Source organism: Macaca thibetana, chromosome 2 (genome assembly GCF_024542745.1).
Source record: "Macaca thibetana thibetana isolate TM-01 chromosome 2, ASM2454274v1, whole genome shotgun sequence".
Taxonomy (NCBI): Eukaryota; Metazoa; Chordata; class Mammalia; order Primates; family Cercopithecidae; genus Macaca; species Macaca thibetana.
The window spans coordinates 192480579-192506823 of NC_065579.1; the positions used below are offsets into that span (position 1 = coordinate 192480579).

At 35.9% G+C, this 26245-nt stretch overlaps 1 protein-coding gene across 11 annotated transcripts in view; it reads right to left on the reverse strand.

Moving 5' to 3' along the window:
- Nucleotides 1-26245, reverse strand: part of ROBO2 (roundabout guidance receptor 2) — a 1778513-nt gene that overhangs the window by 23142 nt on the left and 1729126 nt on the right. For 6 of the 11 annotated variants that reach the window (XM_050782129.1, XM_050782128.1, XM_050782122.1 and 3 more), the window contains 4 exons: nt 23827-24108; nt 18379-18535; nt 8905-9165; nt 4144-4349 (listed from right to left, as the gene is read on the reverse strand). In XM_050782129.1, the coding sequence (XP_050638086.1) occupies nt 4144-4349; nt 8905-9165; nt 18379-18535; nt 23827-24108 (906 nt within the window). Of the gene's footprint in view, nt 1-4143; nt 4350-8904; nt 9166-18378; nt 18536-23272; nt 23399-23826; nt 24109-26245 lie in introns of all 11 variants that reach the window. The other 5 variants (XM_050782126.1, XM_050782125.1, XM_050782121.1 and 2 more) reach the window with 1 other exon arrangement.

The window sequence follows — 26245 nt, forward strand, 5'->3', positions numbered from 1 at the left end:
AGCCTTTATGTTCACTTTCTAGCGCAAACAGCGTCCAGTGAGCTGTAATAAATAAACATGTTGTATTTTATTACAATCAAACGAGTGTGCATTATGAGCATAGATTACGAAAATTATTAAAATGAGGTTCACTGCAAAAAGTGCTGCTAGAGCTGAATTTCGGTAGCATGGGTCACTATAAATATAGAACTGAATGTGAAAAAAATGAATCACAAAAGTCACATCTAAAATTAATATCTTGATCTTGATTAAATGCGTAAGGAAAAAGGACTAAAGTTTCTAGAGAGAAAATTATATGTTGTGCTTGTATACGTATTTATTCATGTGTGTTTATATACACACACACTCAGTTCCACATATTAAGCAACACACCAGCATATTATTTTCCTCTTAAATAAACCTATGCCACAGATCAGAAGAAAGGTGTGTGTTCCCAGAGCAGGGATCACGATAATTTGTCTTTAGAGTAAGACTGACTGATTTTGAACATTCTTCTTCCATTTATCAGGTGGGTAACCTGGAAAAAGGCTTTAAAACCCTCGGTGACTCAATTTTTTAGTCTAGTAAATGAAAATAATACTGCTAGTAGGGTTGTGAGGATTAAATGAATTAACATACACTAAAACTTTATAATAGGGATCGGCAAACTTTTTCTGTAAAATGACAAACACTAAATATTTTAGGCTTTGCTGTCCCTGTCATACATTCCTCTTAGTTTTTGTTTGTTTGTCTGTTTCTTGTTTTCCTACAACCCTTTCAAAAATGTGAAAAACCATTCTTAGCTCATGCGACCACACGAAACACAGGCTCCTGCTGAGAAAGACGCCTTGCATGGGCCGAGCGCGGTGGCTCAGGCCTGTGATCCCAGCACTTTGGGAGGCCGAGACGGGCGGATCACGAGGTCAGGAGATGGAGACCATCCTGGCGAACACGGTGAAACCCCGTCTCTACTAAAATACAAAAAACTAGCCGGGCGTGGTGGCGGCGCCTGTGGTCCCAGCTCCTCGGGAGGCTGAGGCAGGAGAATGGCGGGAACCCGGGGGGCGGAGCTTGCAGGGAGCCAAGATGGCACCGCCCACTCCAGCCTGGGCCACAGAGCCAGACTCCGCCTCAAAAAAAAAAAAAAAAAAAAAAAAAAAAAAATAGAAAGATGCCTTGTACTTAGTAAAGGTTGTATATGTGTTACCTATTATTATTATTATTGAATCTAAATTTTTAGCCAAGTGATTAGAAGTAATAGGCATTCAATACGTGTTTGTTGTAGAAAGAAAGAAATATTAACAGCACACCTGCAAATACCTATTATCCAGTACCGAGATCATGGGATATGGAACTGCTGTTACTTTCGTCTTTTTTTAGCCTTCTCCCCTCATAGACCATCATTTCAAAATTTAAGAACTCCCTCACAAAGTAGTTGCTATAAAAACTTTTGCAGTTAACATGCTTATTTCTTTACAAAAAAATGGTTTCTGTCCCTGAATAACTGCTGATATATTCCCTAATATGGCAGCTGTGAAGTGCAATATATCCAAATAAAATCCTGAGTAATTTCACATACGGGCTTACTAGCCCATCCCAGGGGTGTTATTGAACTAACATTCTGATTGGCTTCAGAGTTTCAGGGACTGGAACCCAATATTCTGATTGGCTTCAGAGTGTCAGGGACTGTGTAACCCATGTTGCCTCCTGTAACTGTGAGATCTATTTAATAAAACGGTCATTAGTTTCAAGAAAGTGAAAATAACTAACAAAATTTCAGGGGGAGGTAATGCCTAATTTATTTACACCACAAACATATTTAGAATCCAAAGTAACTGGTGGTATGATCCGCATCCACTGTATGGGCACTTACCATGTAAAAAACATAAAAAGCTCGTAGAAATAATGCCTGTTTTATTGCCCACCTCAGTCAGTGCTATTAAACTAGCCTTAAGAGTCTGAGGAAAACATAAGCACGTTAGAACAACATTCATTGGCCTGCTGATTTCTCTAATATTCAGTCTCTATATACATCCACCTCAGGGCTATTCTCATACATGTCTGCATGCACGCATGTGCACACACTTTATCACACTTACAGCCTCATCTACACTCTCACACATTTATACACATACTGACTCCCTACACAAGCACCCACATCCATATTCCAATACACTCACACACCTAACATACTCTGTTACACATACTCCCTACACAAGCACCCACATCCACATTCCAATACACTCACACACCTAACACATACTCTCTCTCACACACACACTTATAAGCACTCACTCACATACCATAGAAAGCAAATTAAATCTTTGATCACACCGTCTCCACAAAGTTATTGTGGAAGAGAAGGAGAAAAAAAAGGGTGGGTTTGTATTTGGCTACTTTTGCGTAGAGCACAACTTCTTTCACTAAAGAGATGTATTATTCATAGGATAAGCTCATCATGGAATACAAACCTAAACACCCTGAGGTTTTTATATATGGCAGTAATTAAGCAGTGAATTCAAGGAGGAAACCAGACTTCTTTTCTTAGCAATAAAAGCTTCATTTGGAGTGAACATTACACTAGCTACAGGAGAAATGCAGATTGCTTGAGCTGCAGTCATATCAGGTAGCCTAACATGTCACAGGTGAGCATGTAAAAGTACAAAATGGCATTCTCCTGATTTATAGACATATTTATCATCTTTGACATTATAATATTTAATAAAAGAACTACACAGATTATAGCTGACTTTTTTTCATCATTATTGCAGTTTGTTACTGCATTCCTAATGGAAAAGAGTTCAGTATCATCAGTGAAATATGCAAAAATATGCAGAATTTTACCCTGAAGGAGATTATGCTGGAAACTCAGGCAAAGGGGTTTAACATAATAGTGCACTAATAAGTCCGCTCTCTGCATTTGAAGATTTTAACTTGTGCTCTGTCACCATCCGTTGTATCTGGATTTCAAACCACAGCAGTGTATCTGCAGCTCTTAAATCTTAATTAGGCTGGCAAGCAGACCAGCCCCTAGGTAAGAAGAAAAACTGAAAAATGGGCTCGTGCATCACACATTGTGTAATTCGGGGAGGAATGCAGAGGAAAATCATAGGCATTGATGCTGCTTTATCACTGTCGTAAGCCAGTTTCCATCAGTGTTTGCAGAACTCTAACACATTGTGTAAACTCTGTGAAAGTTTGGAAGCTGTTGGCATAATTAAGTGGGATTGTGGTAAAATACCTCCTAGGATGAAAGATGTCATCACAGTAAATACAAATATGAGCGGTCTTCTGAGAAGACCCAGTGAAATGCAGAGACCCGACTTCAGTTTGTAGTAGCTCTGTCTACACAGTCATGTAGGAGGCATTTTCTTGTGTCTCCAACAATGTATATCTATTTGAATAGAAAGACTGAATTTTTAGTTTTCTCCATATTCATTGTGGCCATATTAGGATTTAAAGTTTTTTAAAAAAAATTTGGTACATTTAAATCCCTGAAAATAGGTTAAACCTCAGTCCTGGGATCATCATAGAAGAGTTCCAATGGAACCGTTTCATTTGGTGAACAAGGCAAGAGGAAGCCAAAGAAGTACACAGAAAAAATAACTGCATTTCTTGGAAGAGAAGCATTTACTAGATTCAGCAATGTGAAATGCATAAACATATGGTTTATCTCGCTATACATTTTCTTCACTCTAAAAATAATACCTTGTGCAACCTTAAAGTGCCTTATTCAGGAGACTTGCTTACTTTCTATCAGTGAATGATTTTACAGAGTGAAATATCAAGAAGCATTTTAAGATTGCATTCACTTCATATGTTGTTCCTGAGATATATAAAAAAGATCATTTCTAAAAGTCAAGGTTTTCATGTAATAGACTTGGTTTCCTAGTAGAGTGAACTTCTCATGAAAGCCCTTGATACAATTGAGTTTTCTTTCATGTCTTTAAAGCTCTTTAAAATTCATGAATTTTCTTATCATTTTTGCAGGAAAGCAAAAGTATTTCCAAATCCTTTTTGAATTTTGTATTCAATATTAACATATTTGAAATGTTACAGAAATAGATGGAGTGGAATAAATCTTACAATAAGGAAGTAGTTGATTTTTGATGCATTTTAACGTTACCAATAGGTCCGTTATTCCTATTAAATTGGTTCCATTACCTGTCACCGAGCTGTCTAGATTGTCCATACTGGATCCAGGAGTCTGGTCCAGCGCTCTCAGGGGCCTGGGGATTTCTAAAGCTTCCTCTTCGTCGTCAGCATCATCATCTGGAACATCTGTTTCCAAATCAGAAATCAAGGCTCCGGACACATAACCTAATGGTGGAACCGGAGGCTGTGGAGGTTGATTATTGCTTTGAATGTGCCTAGAATTCAAATGAAATTTACAAAAGAAAAGCAACTCATTAACATGCAACAAAATCATAATTTTAATGAAATGCATGCTATAGTGACTCATATTGTCTTCTTCCTTTCCATTAACTAATTTTGGAGCTCGTAATGCTTTCAGCAGAGACAGTGACTATGAATATGAGCTTCACCAAACAAGAAAAACATAGACCACTAAACTCTTCTCTTGGGATAATACATGGAGGAAAAAAATACGGACCCAGGATTTTTGTGAAAAGAAGTCATCTAGAGGGGACTAGGAATATTCGCCATGAGTAACTATTTAAAGTGGACATTTTTCTCCAAAAATACTATACCTTTGTTCCCAGTTTAGTGTCAAAATTCTACTCAGTCTGTGTAACCCATGCTGCCTGCTGGCCCTTATGAAGAAAAGATGTCACATGAGGACCTAGTATTCCCTACCTCCCAACCCTGAACACATTCCCCACCCTAGAAGGCTTCCTCCCCGCATGATCCCTCTCACATCAAGGCTGGAAGGCGATTTCCACGTTCACTGTAACCCAGTCTAGGGCAGGCACAACTGATTTCTGCTCTAGTAGCTATTTACGCATCTGTCTCACTCACCAAAGTCTTAAACTCCTCAAAGGCATAAACGATTCATCTAAGCATTCTCTCTGTTTAGAACACTAGTGTATTACATAAACCTTCTGCAATGAATAAATAATTCTAATCTCGGCCTTATGAAATAAATAGATCATGCATTATCAACTCTTATTTATTTCTTCATTCATTCATTCATTATTTATTTTGAGAGACAGGGTCTTGTTCTGCCACCCAGGCTGGAGATGCAATCATGGCTCACTACATCCCTGACTTCCCAGGCTTAAGTGATCCTCCTGCCTCAGCTTCCCAAGTAGCTGGCATTACAGGTGCGCTTCACCATGCCCAACTAGTTTTTAAATGTTTTGTAGAGTGGGACTATATTGTCTAGGCTGGTCTGAAACTCCTGGGCTTAAGCAAGCATCCTGCCTCAGCCTCCCAAAGTGCTGGGATTACAGGCATGAGCTATCATGCTTGGCCCAACCTTCTTCAGAATTTATTAAAGTGAAGGTCAAATTTAAGTGACTTGTTTCAAACCAGGTAGCTAACAAAATGTGAAGCTGGGCAGTAAGGTCCAGTTGATTTGTTTTGAGTCTACTCAGATTTTCTTCAAAACCATAAAATGCTAAATGAAATCAATTCATTGTTATTTGTTACCAGCATTAAAAAGTGAATGTACTACATGTTTTAACATAGTATTTTCTTTGCCTTCATAAAAAAGGTAAGGTATTTAATATCTCCTATTCAAGGGAGATATTAAAAAGTACTATGCATTTTTAGTGTTGGCTCATGAATGAAAGACATTAGACTATTTTTCTCTGTCATTTGCATGCTTTGGGGAAAGTATTTTAATCTTCCCGAATTTGTTTAATATTCCTCTCCCAAATGGCTTCTTGAACTTGTAACCAACCTCAATGTTAACAGGATTCTTGATATTTCAATGTTAAAACAATTTCTACTTCTGGAAGTTACCTCAATATCATCAGACCCCAATCTTCATTCTTTAATAGATTAGGAAGTTGAGGCCCCAAGTATTTGGCATTCATCACAGCCTGCTAGTTGAAAAATCAGAAGAAATAGCAAGTTTCCTAAGTATTACTACAGAAAAGCTTGAGGATAGATGAGCACATCTTGCTATAAATGTTGCCTCCAATCTGCTTATGAATTGGGAAGGGAGGCAGCCAAGAGATGAGCCACAAGCTATAGGGCAATATGATTCATTCTCCGATAAGGGTGTGGACTTTGGTCCTGGAAAGCATGGATCAGACCAACACTCTGGTCCCTACATCACTGTTGACACCTCTTGATAAAACAAATATACCTTGATGGATGAAAAATGTACTCCTATTTAAGCAAAATTAAGAGGTAAAATGAAATACAGGAAGAGGATACATAACCCATTCATAAATATCTTCCAGTGACAGGCACTGTGCTGTTTACTTCATCAATCAATAGAAACAGATCCTGGGAGTGGAGCCTGGGAATTATTATTTGTTCAACGGTCCTCCTATGATGTCGATGTGCAACCCGGATGGAGAGTCATTTCCAAACCAGAAGCACATGCAGGCTCATAACTCTCATAGGTAGAGTCAGCCAAGACGTTCTGAAAGATTGCTGGTTGAGTAGGAACACACTCAGAAAAAGAAACAGGGTATCCTCTACGGGTGTTTGGAGCAGGTGGAGATGAACTAATTTGTTCATTCTTTTAGCAAATATCTATCAAGCACTTACTAAGTGGTACACTCTTCTAAGTGTGGGAAGACAGCAGTGAAGAACTCAGGGGTGAAAACCCAGGCCTTTCTAAATAACAACAGCTAATACACAGCCAGGTACAGTAGTATATAAGTTCATACTCATTTCATTCTCACAAAAATTAGGATATGTAACAGAAGAATTGAAGCTCGACCCAAGAGAGATTAGGCCTTTGCCCTCTACTCCTGGGAGGTAATCTCTAAGCCCTTAGAATGTCCTGCTTGATAAAAGTCTCTCTGTTTACCTAGAGACCTTAGGCTACTCCAGAAAGCACAGCAATATGATTTATGGTGGGGCCTGGAGTTGCACGGTATCACCTCAGCCTCTGGAGGGGCTGGAAACTGAGGTCAGCCATGTGGGTAGTCAACAATGTCTGTGTGACAGAGCCAAAGTGAAGTCGCAGGACCTCAGGGAAGGTGTGCCCATCCCTGGCTGGCAATTCTCCCTGGTGTTTAATGTCACGCTTTTTGTTGGGAAAGTAACGCTGTCTATGATCCCACTGAGAGAGGACAACTGGAAGCTCTGCTTTGGGAATTTTCCTGGACTATGTCCCATGCATTTCTTCTTTTGGCTGATTTTAATGCATATCTTTTCACTGTAATAAACTGTAGCTTTGGGTGTAAAATCTTTTGGTGAGTTCCATGACTTACTATAGGAAATTCTCAAACTTCAGGGTGGTCTTAGGGACCCCTGAAACTTATACTTGCTATCAGAAATATAGGCGGTCTTGGGGACTGCCCCCTAATTTCCTATATGAGCTAATTACTATTATCACCATCATTTTACACGTGGGGAAACTATAGCATGTAAATGTTTAGTAAGTTGCCCAAAGTCATGCAGCCAGTAAGACAGGTTCATCTCCACAGCAGTAGTCCCGACTTTGGCTGTCGCAGTCAAATTCCAGATCATGGCGGTCAGAATGTTTCTCTGGGAGTGGAGCCCAGGTACCAATATGTTTTAAGGTTATCCAAATGGTTCTAAAATGTAGGCAAATCTGAGAACCCTTCAGCTTGAGTCTGTGCTTTAGACAACCAAACTGCATTGCTTCATTAATTAACATGAAGGAATTCTATGGCTCTGGAAGCAGCTGACTTCAACTTACATAGTGACGTTTTATAAAAAGCAGATTGATGAAAAATACTAGCGTTTAACGGCAAGTGGTCTTTGACCTTTGAGAAAGCATCTGACAATTGTTGGAAAATGTTCAAGATTGTCTTATCTGAAGAAAAGAGGCTGTTTGTCATGATCTTTAGGTAATACTCCTGCTTTTGGTATCTCTTTCTATGCACAGTGAGCTGTATTTTAAAAATAAATACTTCATTAATAATGAGCATAAGAATTATTTATCCCCAAGGCTAGAACTCTTTTAAAAAACAAAACAAATACTATTTAAAAAATTTACTCAGACTTCAAGAACAAAGTGTAAATCAACAGAAGAAAATTGGAGTATGACATGGAGATTTAAAATAGTGATGTAACAGTCTTGCCTTTGAGAATTAAAATAGAAAGATTGAATAACAACAAAAAAAAACCTGTATAAAATTGTGAGAGTTACTCTCATTTATATATCTGTGTTAATTCCTCAGGATACCTAGGTAAATTGCCACCTATAGTTTACAGAAGTTTATAGATTGATTAGAAAAAGAAATGTGAAATATTTGATTACTCCTGCTTTTCATGCATTTACTGATACTAATATTGTTGTTTTTTTCTGTTGCATTTAACCCAGGTAAAGAGAGTCTTTTAATAACTAATACTGACCATATGTGATTTGCAGAAGCTCACATTTACATATTGACAACCACATACAGAATTAATCACAGGCACTTTGAGGAATCTAAAACGAGTCTTTTATTACATCATGGGATGTGAGTTCAAGGATATGCTAACTGAAGATAAACCATAAATTAGAGAAGATTCTGGTGTAGCCAAGAGCACTTCAGCCTGAAATACAGCAGATTTGAATTCTTGCTCTAGTTCTAATTTTAGTTCTAGTTCTAGTTCCAGCTCCTGTTCCGGTTCCAGTTTCAGTTCTAGTTCTAGTTTTGGCCAAATTATTTAACATTTCTGCAGTGAATATATTTATCTAAATGATTAAGGAGTTATACAAAATCACTTTTAAACTTAGCTGTGTAGTTCTATCAGAATCTCTTGTGAATTTATTTTAAAAAAATCCATGTGTTGAAAGTATGGGTCTCTTGACTTAATGAAGATATTTACCATGTTTGTTTTGCTATATCAAACTGATAGGCTCTTGTCAACTCATCCAGGTGAGCCTGCAGCATGGGTTGCATCTCTTCCCGTGGGGATGGAGTAAGAGTTGCAGTGGACTGCTGTCCAAAGGAGATAGCAGGAGAAGAAGCCACGCCTCGGACAGGAGGTGTTGGGACCCTATCATCATCTTCTTCCAGTTCATCTTCCAGACCTTGATGTAAGTAAGTTTGTACTGGCAATGGTGGGCACCAGCTATCACTGTCATAGCTGAAATTAAATGAGAAAAATATGCACATTGACACAAATACACATACACATACATGCACGCAATTATACTGGCAGTAAGTAGCAACCACATGGTATCTGAAATGCTCTTGCGGTTTATTTCTTCCTGAAGCTGTTGGTGTCACCACAGTAAATCACCTGGCTGTTATCTTAACTTCTAATTGTAATTACATCTGTTATCTCAATATCTTAATTTATTCTTAAAAGACCTTATTAGCTAATTGTTACCCCACAGTTACAAGAGGCAATAACTCCCAACAAACTTACTCATGTGAAAAAACCAAATTGCTAATTAAAGACAATTAATGAATTTAGTGCTCGTAGATTTAACTACTTCCTTCGCCTGTTCATACTTGTGCACCAACATTACATGCCAATATAGCTGATTGATTATCTAAGAAGTATTGGAGAATTTTACTTATTCTTATTCTAGATATCTGACAACCTTTCATTCCATATGTCATTAAGACTATGATATAAATGCATTCAGTATCTCTTTGATTCTCCTAATTTTCTCAGTAAAAACCAATGTTCTTTATCTTGTCATCCAAATGTAAAACATAAAACGGGAGTTCAGAACCTTGCCCTATAAAATAAAAATGATACTTCTATTGTAGTAAAAAAAGTTTAGCATGCGATCTATCCTTTTAAAAAATTTTGAGTGTAAAATATAACAATTATTTAAAACCATATTTTTTTAGGGACTGTGGTCTGCGAATATAGAAAATTAATCCAAAAAGTTTTAACCATGAGACAAAATCAATAGCATTGTTATTTCAATTCTCTGTAGTCCGAATACTTTCAGAAATCAAATAGATTATAATATCCTTTTAAACACAGACAAGGAAAAGATAAATAATATTATTGGATATAATGGTCTTATAAATTCAACCTCTTAAATATCTACTGACTCTTTCTCCTACACTTAATCCCCACTCCCACAATCACACATCAGTTTCCTGCTGTAAACTAGCTCATTAGCTTTCTCGTACTCTTCTGGTATCAACTTCTCTTCTACCCTTTCTCACCCACATGCAACAGATTTATGTCTCTAAAATCTTCATTCACATCATGCTTAAGCCTAAAAGTATTCAGTGATTATAACTAGCATTATTAAAAAAAAAAAAAAAAAAAAAAAAAAAAAAAACCCTCTCAAACTCATTAGGTGGGTCTAAAAAACCCATCCTCATCTGATAAACCCATCTTTCTAGCTTAATCTCGCACTATTTCCTCAACATCCATATACTCTATTTTTTTCTAAAGTCTGCCTCTGTTTATGACTGTTCTCAAATCACTTGCTTGTAAGTGCCTACTCTTCCTTCAACCAGAGTCACTTCAAATGTCATCAGTTTCGTGAAGTCTTCTCTTCCCCACTCCAAATGGAATTAATTGCAATTCCATAATGCTTATGTTGCGGTACTCCCCATATTATATTGAGATTATTTGTTTCTGTGTCTCTTTTCTCCCACTATTTTGTGAGATTCTTAAATTCAAGAAAGCTGTAATTCTCAGCTACTTCTTGCACCTAGTACAGTTTCTCGTACATGGGAGCTATTCATTAGGGAAACTGTGGTATTAGTAAATATCAGAAATCTACATCTGTAGTCTTGATCCTTCTTACAAACAGTAACTCATAAATGTCTGGATGATTCTTGAATATTTCACTTGAAAGCCTTTTCATTTATTCTGTTTAAAAGCTGAATTTATCATAAAATTTGAAATTGTATATTTATATTGGTGTTATTCATAATTGCCAAAATGTGGAATCAACCAACATGTCTTCCAGTAGGTAGATGGATAAATAAGTTGCAGTATATCCACGCAATGAAGTATTATTTGTTGCTAAAAGGAAATGTGCTGTCAAGCCATAGAAAGACATGGGAGAAACTTGAACGCATATCACCAAGTGAAAGGTCTAAAAAAGGTACACACAATACGATTCCAACTACTTGACACCCTGGAAAAGGCAACACTATGGAGACAGGAAAAAGATGACTAGTTTCCAGAGGCTAGATGGGAGGAAGCCATGGATAGGCGGAGCACAGAGGAATTTCAGGGCAGTGAAACCACTCTGTATTGTACAATAACGGTGGACACATGTATTGCATTCGTCCAAATCCACAGAACGTGCAACACAGAGAGAACCCTAATGTAAACTGTGGACTTTGGGTGATGATGATGTGTCACTGTATGTGCATCATTTGTAACAAATGTCCCACTCTGGTGGAGAATGTTGATAGCTAGGGAGGCTATCAATGTGTGGGGGCTGGGATAAATCTGTACCTTTTGCTCAATTTTGCTGTGAGCCTAAAAGAGATGTAAAAATAAACTTTATTTAAAAAACAACTATAAATTTATTTGTTTGGACAGTTATGTGTCAGGGTCCTAAATCTATTTCACAGAGCATACACTTCAGTGGGGAAAGCTGATATGAAACAAATAATCAATGATGCTACAAAAGCAGAAAGCAGGAGGTCTAAACTAGTTTTGGAGTGGGGCAGGGCTATGTTGACCACCAGTAAAAGGAATATTTTAAGCAACACGTGTGGAAGCCCAGAGGAAGAGAAAATAATTTGAAGAGTTCAAATACTTCCCTAAATGCCAAGAGCTGGCAAAGAAAGAAGAAAATTGGCCATGGAAGAAGCAAGAGAGTTAGGGATAGGCTGGTCACTGAAGGCCTTGTCAGCCCCTACAAGGAGTCTGACATTTTCCTGTGGGTGACAGATAGTTACAGAAAGGGTTTTTGTTTGTTTGTTTTTTTTGGGGGAATAATAGTATCTTTGGATGTTCAATTTCCTTAGACCCCTAAACTCTTTTTCCAAAATTCCAAAGATTCTTCCTTCAAAGCTAGTTATCATTTTAACTCCTTTATTTTCGTTCCCATGGCCATTTTCTTCTCTTGAGGAGGCTACGCAGTAAATGAGTTGCAAGACCCTGTTTCAGAAGTCCTGTGTGGTTTGATAGCAGTATTTCCTCCTGAATATCTATTATAATATTAGACATTATAAACAACAGACACACACTAGTGTGTTACAAATAGCAATTTTTATACTAGAAAACACCATCATTTAAACTGTATTCCCATTTAATTGACTATGTAATCAGTGCTAATCTGAATTGAAAAAACATATTGCTCTAAAAAATTGATGCTTTTTTATCTGTTTTATATGTTGGAGATCACAATTAAATTTCACATGGAAAAAGATCCTATTGCTTTAAAATATTGTAACTCACTGTCCTGGTGGGATTTGCTGCTTTTAGTTTTTCCCATCCTCTAATCAATCTTGCCTGCCACTTACAAATTCATCTATGAAAACAACAGAATGGTCTGAATAAAAATATTTACTTCTCTTTATTCCAACCATTGACTATGTCTAAGCCTCAATCTACCTTTTCAGACAGTTTTTACAACAAGAATCTCCTGCTTGAATAAATCAGTTTGTTTTCATCTTTCTTTGTACTTTTTTCTCATCCTGGTGCATTTATTTTTAAGAACAAACTTATTTCCAATAAGCTGTACTCCTCCAATTTTACCTATCTTAATCTTATAAATCCTTCAAGCCACAGGCTAAATCCCATATCTTGTATGAAGATTTCCTTGATGAGGCCAACCAGCTCTCATACATTACTCTTCTGAACTTGCACTGACAATATGTTTGCACATTTTTTTGAAAATTGATTGTATACAGTCTTATGTCATTTTCAGTGTTGGTTTCTGTAACTGCTGACTAATTTATTTTAGTATTTAACTTTTCACATGTTTATAATACCTTTTCCTCAAGTGCATTACAGTTATGACATTGAACTGTTCTTGTTTTGTTACATCTAATATAACACCTTAAAAAGAGCAAGTCATAAGCGTATGTAGTGATTTGATTTGAAAACACACAAATCATTCCACTACTTAGAATGCTTTGGGTTTTTTTCATAATGTATTTATCTGACTTAAGCCACATTATTAAGTTAAACAGAAATACATAAGAGGAGGCTAATCAAGAGAACTGTCAATTTTCAATATGAAATGTGCTTGCTTCATAACCAGATATAATTAAATTTACTTTGTAAATCTTACTACAAAAGAGTCCTTTTTTTTTTTTTTGCCAAAAAGTAATAGGAGCACTTTCCTTACTTACACTTGTTCGTTGCCAAGGATATCATACCTTGGAAAAAAGAAACAAAATGTTTACATATTCAATTTTTCAAATGGAAATAGTCTATTATAATTTCCTAAGATTTTTCTGAAACTCCACAGGTGGTAAGATATCCTTACTTTTGAAAATCTAATGGGTATAAACACATGAAATAAAAATTCACAGAGAATATATTAGAAGAAATATGTGTTACATGCATCATGTGCTAAGAAAACATAAGAAAAGTTATAATTTGGTGCACTCAATTCATTTTTACTAATCAAATAATGTCAGGCCAAGGAGAGCCTAACTATATAAATATTGTTTTTGACATCAGATACATTGCTTAATGCACTAATTAACTAAAACATATTTCATTAGCTATTGTCATTAACTAGAATTAATGCTATCACTTTTTATTTTATTTTTTTGATACGGAGTCTGGCTCTGTGGCCCAGGCTGGAGTGAGCGGCGCCATCTTGGCTCCCTGCAAGCTCCGCCCCCCGGGTTCCCGCCATTCTCCTGCCTCAGCCTCCCGAGGAGCTGGGACCACAGACGCCGCCACCGCGCCCGGCTCGTTTTTTTTTTTTTCTTCTATTTTTTAGTAGAGACGGGGTTTCACCGTGTTAGCCAGGATGGTCTCCATCTGCTGACCTCGGGATCCGCCCGCCTTGGCCTCCCAAAGTGCTGGGATTACAGGCTTGAGCCACCGCGCCCTGCCAATTGTCAGCAATTTTTCTGTGTCTTTTTTTTTTTTTTTTTTTTGTAAAGATAATTTAGAACAGGAAGGAGCAAATTCTTTACCCCTTCGGGGATAGCGAAGCTAAAAAGTGTCCACAGATCCGTCTACTTACCATGTGCCAAAAGAGGAAAAATGGAAAAAGAGATAAAAGAAAAGACTAAAAGAACCTGAAAGAATAAATGAAGGAAAGTTGGGGCACGGAGTGCATCACATGAAGGAGAAGAATGGTCTGTTATCTCTACGGTGTTCATGTCTTAATCCATTGCAAGCAACAAATACTTAGGTTTCATGCAGTTGCCGAAGACGGATAAGAAAGTAACAGATGACACTATAAATTTTATGAAGTGTAGCTCTGTTTATCTAGTTTCCTTCACATTTTACAGATACACATCTTATTTGAGTGATAGAATTTCAACTTTTTCTTGTAGTAACATTGAAAAAGACTGTGAAAATGCTGCTAATGCCAAACCAAAGATCTTTTGATCAACCTTTCTGGGAGAAGGTTTTGTTCTCTGACTTATTGTCAGTGAACTATGAGGCATCATATTATTTGTCTTGCCTGGTGAATAATGATAAAGATGACAACAAATCAATGTTGCATGTGAATGAACCTGTAAAAGGCCAGACACAAATACCAAATTACTAATAAAAACACAATAAAGTTCAACACTGGCAGAAGCTTGTCAATCTCCAATTGCAGTAGCAAAGAAAAGCCCCACTTTTCAATTTAATTACCATTGAATTCTTCCTAGAATCATATGACTATAATAAAATGCACTGTATTTATAGTTAGGAATTAATACATTTTGACATATTTTTGTCAAGCTGAGAGAAGAATATTGAAGGGATAAAGCATTGCCTTTGTTGCTATATTAGTGAATTAACAAATAATTTTCTTCTTTGGGTAGCTGGTAACTTTTGATATTCTGATACTTTTTATTTTATTTTGATATTTATTTTGATATTGTGGGGAAAGGCTTAGAATGAAAACTGATGATAGCTAAGCTTTTTAGAAATAATACTAAATATTGTAACAAAAAACTAGAGACAATATTTTCAAGGTGATGATTACCATTAGCTAGGTATATCTCCTAAATACTTACCTTTCCTCCATCCCATTGCCATTGCTTTGTTTTATTCCCCTATCATTTACATGATATTAGCCATTCTACTGTGATATTCCATGCTTTATCTACCTGCCCCAGCCTCACATCCTCCAATCCATCATCTGTACTCAAACATCAGAATTCCAATGTGACATACAAAGCTTCACAATTGGCTTCAAAACATCTTCTTAGATTATCTCCTACCCTACGCAGTTTTCAAACTCAACAAGCCTCATACATCAGTGACAAATTGATAAAGGACACAGACAGCAGTGAAGTGCAACATGAGGAGTACTACAATAGAGCAGCAAGCATTAGGAATAACAAAAACACGCAGGCAAATAACCTTCCCTAAAAGAGGGCAGGAATTCAGAAGGAAGACTAACGGGGCTATTTGCTATTTCCTGTTTTCTCGTCTTTCATTGTATTATATTTATAGTCTTTTTTTTTTTCTTTTTTTGGTCTTTCGCCAGGGAAATTTGTCTCCATTCGCACAGAAAATCACAACAATAGTAAAATTTTGTTATTGCTGTTGACTAACAATCTATTCTAATGCTAGACCACTTTTGGACAGACATTTTCTTGTTATCTTTGTCCTTATTTTTGGCTCCGTGCCTGGCATCCAGCAGCCACCAAATGTTTTTCTATTATTCGTGAATAAATGATTCTAGATTCACCTCAAAACTTTACTTCTACAAGCTTTCCTCAGGCTTCCCTGGTATATATAATTGCCCCTTTCTGTAGGGAAATTATTAGTTCTTCCACATTGCTCAGCTAGTGCTTATCATACAAAATTGTGAGTGTTTGTGTGTGTGCATGTGTGTGTGTCAGGAGCAAGACAGTGTTTAGTGTCTGGTCTCTAATAATTATCAGGAGCAAAAAAAGTATCTGAAGTTTTCATACTTTGTATATCAAGAAAAGCTTAAACCCGAATTATGAAGGTTCTAAATTACAGAAAAATTTTCTAGAAGATCAATTTTGAAGACTTATTTTGTGAATTACTTAATATTATGAACAGTAGAATACTGTACTGTGTTCAATAATCTTTCTTTTTCAGTATCATATGGTTCGCCAATTAGAAAACATAAAAGTATAAAGAATACATCAAAAAATGGATAAAATCATGCCAAAATCTAATAATTTGTATTTGTTGTTTTTAGATTAACTTTAAATATGTGTTTTTATTATAAACAATTAAATAATAATTTTCAAGTGTTAGCCTTTTAAAAACTGAACTCAAAAAATAATGAAATTGAATTTTGTTGTCAATATTACTAAGATCTAACCACTATTTTTAGTAAGAATTATAACTTTTTTTAAGCAAATACTAGGTATTTAAGACAAACAAGAACTTGAAGGTAAGTGACTCAAAAATATATATACATAAAAATAAAGTTTCCAAATATGTAGAAACAATTTTGTGTTTTATATCTTAATTATACTGAAAATAATTTGTGTTAAATCATAAAAATTTGTTTCATCTATTATTTCATGAATATTTCCAATTCCACTGCAAGATAATAAAATAAAGTGAGAAGTTTAGCATTGATTTTGAATTAATTAGTTTTATTGCAGGGGTTTACAGAAATTACTATAGTCTATGTATTATTTAGTAGACTCAATGGGAAAAAAAACCTCCAAATTATCCACAGTTTTCATGTTATATGAGTTCAAGACTTTATGCATATAAAGCTTAACAGCACTACTTTCTCCTCCCATTTTACAAGTCCCCATTTCTGTATTCTCTGACTTCAGCTTTTAAAATGCAGATTTCTAAGTTCTGTAATAATCTTTTCTTGTGGAATATACAGCTTTGGTTTTTCTTTGTTTATGATTCATGTGACACTGACACATTTATAACATTAATACAAATTAAGATCATCTACAGAATTTTATTTTTAAGTTAGAGAAAGAGGACACAGAATATGCTTTTAGTTTCCCATTTCAAATGCGAACTTAAAAGAATTAAACTAAAAATATATGCATATATGATAAGTGCTACAATCTCAGAGAGACAAATGAAGGCTTTTGGAGGGAGAGGAAGACATAGACAAAAAATATTAGTGTGTGTATACATATATACATTGCATATATAGAGCATATATGTATATATATTTTATTTACCAAAATGCAAATGATATCATTAAAGGAAGCTAATGTTATGACATAGAAAATTCTAGTTAGAAAAATTAATCTGAAGACCTCAAAGACAAGAGTTATGTACAAATAAAAGAGGATGAAGAAAAAATGTATGAGCATGTATATGAGATTTTTTAAACCAAGACAAAAAAAAAGCCATTATAGAAATGAATTGATTTATTTTAATGTCTAAATATTTCTAAGTAAAAAAAAAATCTTGCAAAAAGAAAAACTGCTTTTATCTATATTTTTAGCTTACATAAAGGCCCAGTCAAAATAAACAGTGACCTGGGAATTATAAGAAAGACAAAACATTCAGAATTATTAAACTGGAAAAGGAAACAGTATGATTTTTTGACCAGTGTTTTTTTTTTTTTTTTTTTGATTTAGAGGATAAAAAGTATCAGTGTCTTTGTATTTAAAATCAATTAAGGCTTAAACTAACAGAGGAAAACCCACTCTTGTGAGACATTTGGGAAAGAATAAGGAAACTGACCACATTTAAAGGCCCTCGAAGAAAATGCTGTAACTTAAAAAGGTTTCATTACAGAGTGTGCATTGGCTCTATGATTGTTCTGGCCCCTAAATTCCCATCAGAGCTGATGATTAAAGTTCTACCCACTGGCCAGGTCCCTACAATTATCCCATTGTGATGGAGCTCTACAGTGGCGCCCTGCTATGGCCAGACATCAAGTCATTAGAGAACTGCAAGGGATGATGAAGAAGGTTATTTTAATTCCCTTTTCAGCCCTTCTCAGGAGTGGCTCTTTAGTTCACAGAGCTGTGGGTACTTGCTTTCAAACTAACAAGCAATATTATAAATGGAGGCTGCATTATCATGATTGCAGACAATCTAAGGCACTTGAAGGCCAAGGATTCTCCGTCCTCAATATGTGCTGTTTTGTATTTACCAGCTAAAAATATATAGACAGCACAAACAGTAAAAGAGGGGAAAATGCAGTGAACATGGTGGTGGGGGCAAAGGAAACAGTAAGAGAACATAAGATGATGGCAAAAATGAACAACAGAGACAAGAGGAGAGCCCTGGCCATTTTGTTAGTATATAAAATATCTTTACCCATTTTCTTGTTGTTCTGCCGCATAGTGTTCCAGCTCTGTACCAGGAAGGGGCTGTACTGGGGGAGGAGGTAGAGGGACATTGGCCCAAGTGGATCCATTGTTTTTCTGTGGTTTAGAAGAGTTTTTATTTTTCTTCTTTTTTCCACCTTTCCCACCTGAAAGTAATAACGTATTTATTCAGAGATGCCAAATAGCAGAATAAATAGAATACATCAGACGCCAAGATGTATTTATGTTTCAAAACACCAGAATCAGTATGTTGGAGTTGTTAAAAGCTATAAACAATGAAATGATATAATCAGAAAAACATTTTTATAAATCACTCAAAATGATACTGTTTTTTTTTTTTTTTTCCCCAGTGCATTAACAGCAGGGCCGAATAAACCAAAAACATGGCTGCTGTATCAAAAGCATGCTTATTGATTGATTCACATCTGCTGCTTTCACATTTTCATTGTTAGAGGAAATAATGGGCCATAACAAATTCTTTTAAATGTCAAATTTTAGTACACTTATAATGCTCTTTTGCATAATCTCTCTCAGTGGAAAATGCAAGGTGTAAGGATCTAGGCTAAACTCTTCCCTTAGAATGTATTCAATTTAATTAATCCAGGAAGGGTACCAATTTTTATCTCGAAAGTAACTGATAAAAATCAATCAGCTACAATCGAGAAAATACCTGTAAATACTTTCCAAAGATACATTTTATAGACTTTTTAACTAATGAACAGCACAATTGTTTTTGCATATGTGAATAGTTCTTAGCTATTTTAAGCATAACATGACATAACATTCCAAAAAGGAAGAAAAATTAATACAGTAATCAGTTTCAGTAGCATTGCATTACGAATGAATTCATGCGCAAAACATGAGAAGAAAGTAAGTTGGCAGCATATGAGCCATATCTAGGATTACATGGAGCTTAATGAAATATAAAAAATATAATTTATCATTTGGACAGTGCCATGGTTTTTACTCTTCAAAAATTAAGTAGATAAAGCTTCTTCCTTAAAAGTGGACCACAGTTAGATGAGGAATGAGTATTTCTTGGAGCAGAATAACAAAGGACGTTTCAGGGGACATTATATAACTTCCGTGACTCCCACCACAGCCTACAGCAATATCTGCCAAAAATCTTACTGATCCTTTGGACTTCATCTTTCTGGAACCACAAGTTGTGAGCAAAAACCATTTGAAGCAGGGCTATTTAGCAATATATTATAGTATCACTAGAAGCCTACTTGTCTCCTTACTTCTACCAATTACTCATGTGCATCAGCCATATCGAATATTATGTAATTTAACAGGAACATATTTGAGCACCAGGAAGTGATAAAACTGTTCAACTAGATATATACTTTATGGCCAGTTATAAAATTGTGTATGTTTTCCACATAGCATGTGCACCTTCGCACACATTTCGAAGAACATCCCTGCACACAAATTGCTTTCACCTTGACTTTTATTGTACTTGTTTGGCAGAATAAAAGATTTTAAGAGGAAGGAGAGCAGATATCTTTTGCTTAGAGGATAAGGTTTCGCATCTGGGTTTACAGACCAGCTTCCCACTTACTGGATAAGTTACTCAATAGTTACTGCCTACATTTTGGCACATGTAAAACAGATATTGAGTTACTACTTCTTTGAGTGACTTTGAGAATTACAAGAGACAATGCATATCAACTACTCAGAATGGACAGAACTTTCAATAAATGCCACTCATTTGTGTTCTTTCCTTCCCATATCCTCTATCTTAGAGCAAACCCAGCTCCTCTTATTTCTAAAGCTTTCTTTATTCGCAACTTCTCCAGGCCCCATGAGTATCCCACAAACAGCCTGACTCTCAGAATAAGAATAAACTTGCTTGAATATAAATCTGTATTGTTTGTCTTTAAGGTAGATGAACCTTAATCCTTTGTTTCCTGATGAGTCAGCAAAATTACAACACAGGAACCATTTCTTCTGTTGTAGTATCAGAACTCTATTTCAATGATTAAAAGGGGACTAGATTGGGCTACTTGTCTTCCATAGCTTTCTCTCTAGTTGCACCTCCTTTATTCCTTATTTATTTAAAAATATACAGCACCTTTCGTTTTCCATAGTACTTTCAGAAATGTTAGGTGGTCACCACCAGAACTGAGTAACAGAAACAGACAAGTTCGTGCATCTCCGTTTTATCAATGAAGCAATTGAGGTTCATTCTGAGTGTCACGTGGTCCATATTCACCCAGTAAAAGAAAAATCAGAATTCAGAGTGCAGCAGCTTTCTTTACTGGAAATTACTGCTTCTAGAGCCCTGAATTCTGCTGAAGTCATTGTCCAAAGTTCAAGAAAGCCATTCATCACCTACTCTTCCAAACAGACTTAAAAATGTGTTTTGGAAACAGGGGCGATTCACAGAAGACGTGTGGGGGCTTTCTATCCAACAATCACCTTCTCTTCTTTTGAGGAACTTTCTGCTCTCTCATTATGGGCAGTGCATGCAGGATTACAAATCAACACACCTGACTTCTTTTAGCCGTGAGCAGTGGTAGGTTCACAGCATGGTGGAGAGCAGACGACAGAACCAAAGCCACTTATACATTCTCTGAGATCTGAACCTTGAGTGAAGTAAGCCACAGTCTGTTGCTGCTACTTGCAAACAAAGAACCTTCAATCATTTTAAGGTGGGAATTGCCTATATTATCTTTTAAGGGAGTGTATTTTAATGACTTACATATATAAATTCTTTGATTTGTGTATATATTAATATATATGTATATATACACTTTTTTTCCCTTGAGACAGGGTCTCACTGTGTCACCCAGGTGGAGTGCAGTGGTGCAATCACATCCACTGCAGCCTCAACCTCTCAGGCTCAAGCATCCTTCTACCCCAGCCTCTCAAGTACCTGGGAATACAGTCAAGTGCCACCATGCTTGACTAATTTTTGTATTTTTTTTTAGAGATGGGGTTTCACCATGTTGCCCAGGCTGGTGATTTTATATTTTTAATGGTTAGATTTTTAATGGAAGTGCTCAGAACTTATGTATTGAATAAATATTAAGTGTTTCAAAGAGGGTGACACGCTCACTCAAATAATTCAGAAATGTCCACTTTTATCACTGTGATTATTTTAAATTGCTTACATTGCTATGCACAAATTAGGAAAATCTTATAATACCATCTGACTAGCTCTCCACAGGGTGGTTTGATCTTAAATTTAAGTCTTAGGAAACACACCTGTGATTATAAGCATAAGACAAAACCCTAATATTAAACTCAATTGAGCTAAACTAAAAAGAGAATAATCACTTCACTCTCACCTACTAAAGAACGCTTTCTATCATCGATTTAAGTAATTTTGCATTCAAATGTAGATGAAGTAGTTAATATAATTCATAGATATATATAAATGTCACTCAGGAGATTAATGGATTTGAAAAAGCACTAAGCACTATTGTGAATTGTGTTCTGCTTACAATCACTCAAAAGACAACTTTTACAACTTGGTGGGAGCAATCAGCACATATAGAATACTTAAAGAAAGAAAGATTTTTAAAAGTCTTACGTAATCCATGGATTATAGTATATAGATTCATTTTTACGTACTGCATGTGACTTTGCATATCTTTAATGAAATAAAAAGGAAGCCCAGGATAAATTACTTTTTAATTATTCAGAACAATTGTGAGACTTATTATGAATAAATGGCAGTCTAAATGACACATAAGGTCATTACAAAAGTTCTCCTATATTATCAAACCCGTTTAAATTCATAACAGATGTTTAAAATTTTCTGGATTCTATAATATAGCTAATTCTACCAATAGGCAAGAAGAGCAAATGACCCATTTTGAAGGGAAGAACGAGCATTAACATTTTCAGACTGAAAGGGTTCCATCTCCTGAGGAAAAGTAATTTAGAAAATGTTACCCTAATGATGTGAAAAGTTTAACTCTTTATGGCTTTGATGCCTGGTAGCCTGTGACATGCCATAAAACACTATAGTCTTTTACAAATAACCTGTAATTAAAAAAATAAAAAAAATCTCAGTACAAACAAATAGCATATAGTTAATTCAAACAAATTAGACAAGTGGGGTCATGGAATAAATTAGAAATGCACAAAGTCATCAGCCATACAATGTAAATGTCATGGTTGAAAGTTAGAGTGTGTCTACTACAACCTCCTCATTTTACAGGTAAGGATCTTTGGGCCAGGAAAATTTCACACATAAGTCATTACAATAGGTATATATTTTTGTCCGTAAAGGTGTTTCTTTCCATTTGTGCTATATGATACCGACATTATAGATTGTCAGTTTATCTGATATATCTCAAATACATATTAAAATTTATACCATAAAAGAATTATCAATATCAAAGATTGTATGATTTTTTGGAAATTAAATATTAATTTCCCCTATTAACTTTCTCGTACAGTGCAGCAGAATACCATTCAATAGATAACAAATCCTATTATATGGTATTTTGAAATCGTGTCTAAAAATAGGAGTTAACATCATTTATATAATAATATTATGAAGCACTCCAAAATCACTTTCATTTTAGTTCAATTCATCTTTTGGTATCTATAACATGGAATTGACTTTCATGTATGATCTTTTTATCACAAAATTCTTTATTCTGTTCTTTAATGAATGGTATTTAGTAGAATGGCATAATTTTTCTTTAAATATATCCTCATAGAGTTAGTATATAAAAGGGGACAGTGATTTTTCTCTTCCCTTTTATCCCACCAAGGCATGATTTCATTAGCATAAACTGTTGTCATTTGACAGATAAATGCCTGACAGTGAGCTGTGATTCAGTATATCTTCATGGTTGTTAGGAACACAGGTCATATGCTGGTGACAAACAAATATTTCTCCTTACTGTGATGAGACCAACCTGAGAGACTGCCACTCCTTTCTGAGCTGTTGTGAGAGCTGGTGGTGCTGAAATCCTGAGACTGGTTGTGTGGCATTCTATTAGACAATCCCTCAGCCAATCGGTAGTCAGGAATGTAAAGTAAGGCTAAGGGTTAAAGGGCAGAGGTCATAGTGGCATCATGTGATTAGTTCACAGCACAAGCCCATGCAGAACATGCAGTTAGCAACTCAGAAGCAGATGTGGGAGAGTGGAGGAATGTTTTGTCTACCCTGTCCTAATGAAAGTAGAGATGGATTGTTGATCATTATGTTGAAAAAGAGCTAAAAGATGAAACCGATTGGCACTGGAGTGTGGTGGAGGTGGCGGTGGTGGAGGTGGTGGTGGTGGTGGTGGTGGTGGCGGCGGTGGTGGTGGTAGGAATTATTCAAGTTACTGGAAACATGCCAATATCTTTTTTTAGTTTAGGTGGTAAACCTGGTAATGAATCACTAAGTCGAACAACAAATACTACTTTCTATGTCATGCACAAATGATATGAAAATAACTCCTCAGGAAACGAAAACCTGACTCACCGTTGTTACCTTTGTTCTGATCAGGTAGAGAATAACCGAATCCCATCAGATCTGTTTTTTGCTGAATTGAGCTTTTCCACTGTGGATCAGGCAGATCGACAGCCAATTCATGTATGCTGTTGGAATGCAAGATCTGCGTCGTGGCATATGGGGTGGCCTGTGTTATCTGGCTGGAACTGTTGTAAGTGGTTTTGGTAGTGAAGTCAATGCTGCTGTAAATGGCTCCATCCGAGAGCATCGTTGCTGTTTTATCCCCTTGGCCTGGAACTGGTGGCAGCACATCTGTGGTGAGGTGAACATAGGGAAACGAAACAATTTAACGAGGCACCGGAAGCCCAAACAATCAGGATTGAAGATGAAAAATAAGTGTGTTGCACTGCACGTTTGCATTTCAGCTGAGATGGGCTTCATGAGCCACTGAAGGGTAGATGATGTACAACCATCGCCAAGCTATCAGCCTCAGTGACAGGCAGGCCTACTGCTCGCCCTTCACGTCTCACTGCTTAAAACACCCTTCCCCCCATTTTCTTTAACCATGAATGAGACGGTTGGCATACTTCACTACTGAAGACTGCTTTCAGTTGTTCACTCTGTGTTAGAGCCAAGGAAAGCGTTAGCACTTTACAGTAGCAATGATAGCGAATCCACAACCCACAGATGAAAAACATCTCTTTATCCCAAGAGACGTGGACGACAACGGCTGAATATATGCTAACATTTCCAAAATTATACCCCACTGACTATCAAGTACATTTTTTGAAGTTATAACTTGCCACTTATTGGTGTGATTTCATTGCTCCAGAAATGGAGAATGCATTTTTTTTCTTGAATAACAAAGGAAAATTTTCATGTATAAGTCATTTTCACAGTATAGCAGAATTTAACTATAGAAAAAGCAGTCTCCGTGATTGGTGACTTTAATTTATGCTATCAACTCCGAACTAGAGAATTACTGTTTCATGTTGTAATACAGCTAGAGTAAAATTAAAGTTCAGGAACAACACTGAATATCAATCAGTCCATTTTTCATTCTGGTGTGCTGAATTATTTTTACATGATGCTTTACAATTCAGAACCGCCGCCTCTCTCCTGAGCTCCTATTTTCCCTTTTTGGAAGAAAGATACCGAGTGAATCTAAAATAGAAATCACTAAATAACACTATTTTTAATCATGTAGCGTTAAAATGAATCTAATTATTATATAGTACATTTTAAAATAAACTGTCTTCTGAAAGCTTCATTTCATGGGACTTGAGGTCATGAAATCACTTCATTCTTTCATTATAGGACATTTTCAACTATCTTAACACTTTTAGATTAGCTGATGCTCAATAGTACCTGAAATAACAATTCTTACAGAAATATTACTTTTGCTTTTGAATTTCACCTAAGCTAAAAACTGTCTAGCAACTGTAGAAAGAAATGTATACTGTATTTTTTACACTGTATAACTTAAATCTTTATGAAGGTTTTGAAGTTTGGAACTTGTTTTACAATTGAGTGGATATGTACTTAAGATATTGAAGTAAGTATCTTAAATGTGTATCAGTGAAATTGTTAAACGTATTTAAACTTATAATATTTCACCAGGCTGTATGAGCAAATAACATTATTTTTGAATTTCAGAACTTCACAACTACTTTCTTGCCCTTCTTTCTTTGAGCTATGTACTAATTACAAAATTTGATGTTAAGCATATTGCATTCTCAAATGTTAATATTATTTTTATTTCTCAAAAACTTTTAAGATGTAGTATATCCAAATTGGTGAAAATAGATCCTTCACTCTGGGTGATTTTTCAGACTTTTGTTTCTGCCGCTTCCACCATGTCCTTCACTGATGAATATTAAGTGAATATACATGATTCCCCAACGTGGGCTCCAATTTCACACACTTTGAATTTAAAGTTCTTCAAAGCTTTAGATGTGGATTGCAAGCCATTTCAATGGCAAGCTTTTCAAATGACTGTGTGCTCAAATGTTAAACAATGAAGAAAAGCGGTCCAAGAATCTAATCCCACATAATATTGCTATACAACTAATGCTATGGCTCTGGAAATTGAATCTCTCCTATCCCTGCTAGATAAAATTATAGTCAGCCTTTAAGTCTAAGTGCTTCTGTATTGATTTTTAGGCTGCATATTGTCTTCAGATATGATTTGATCATCCCTACATTTTCAAAAAATAAACTGAATTATATTCTAACATCGAAATATTGGAATATTGCACATGAATATTTGGATGTTAAGGAGAGTCCTGTAATATCAGATGATTTGGAACTCTGGGCTGGCCTTCCTCCCAAAAGCCTAGACCTAAATAGGTGATGCCATCTTTAGCAGGTCTTTTTTTCATTTCCATTTATTGCAGTCCCCACCTACCAATCCTTAATGTTTTAGACTGTCTGACGAGGGCTTGTTAAC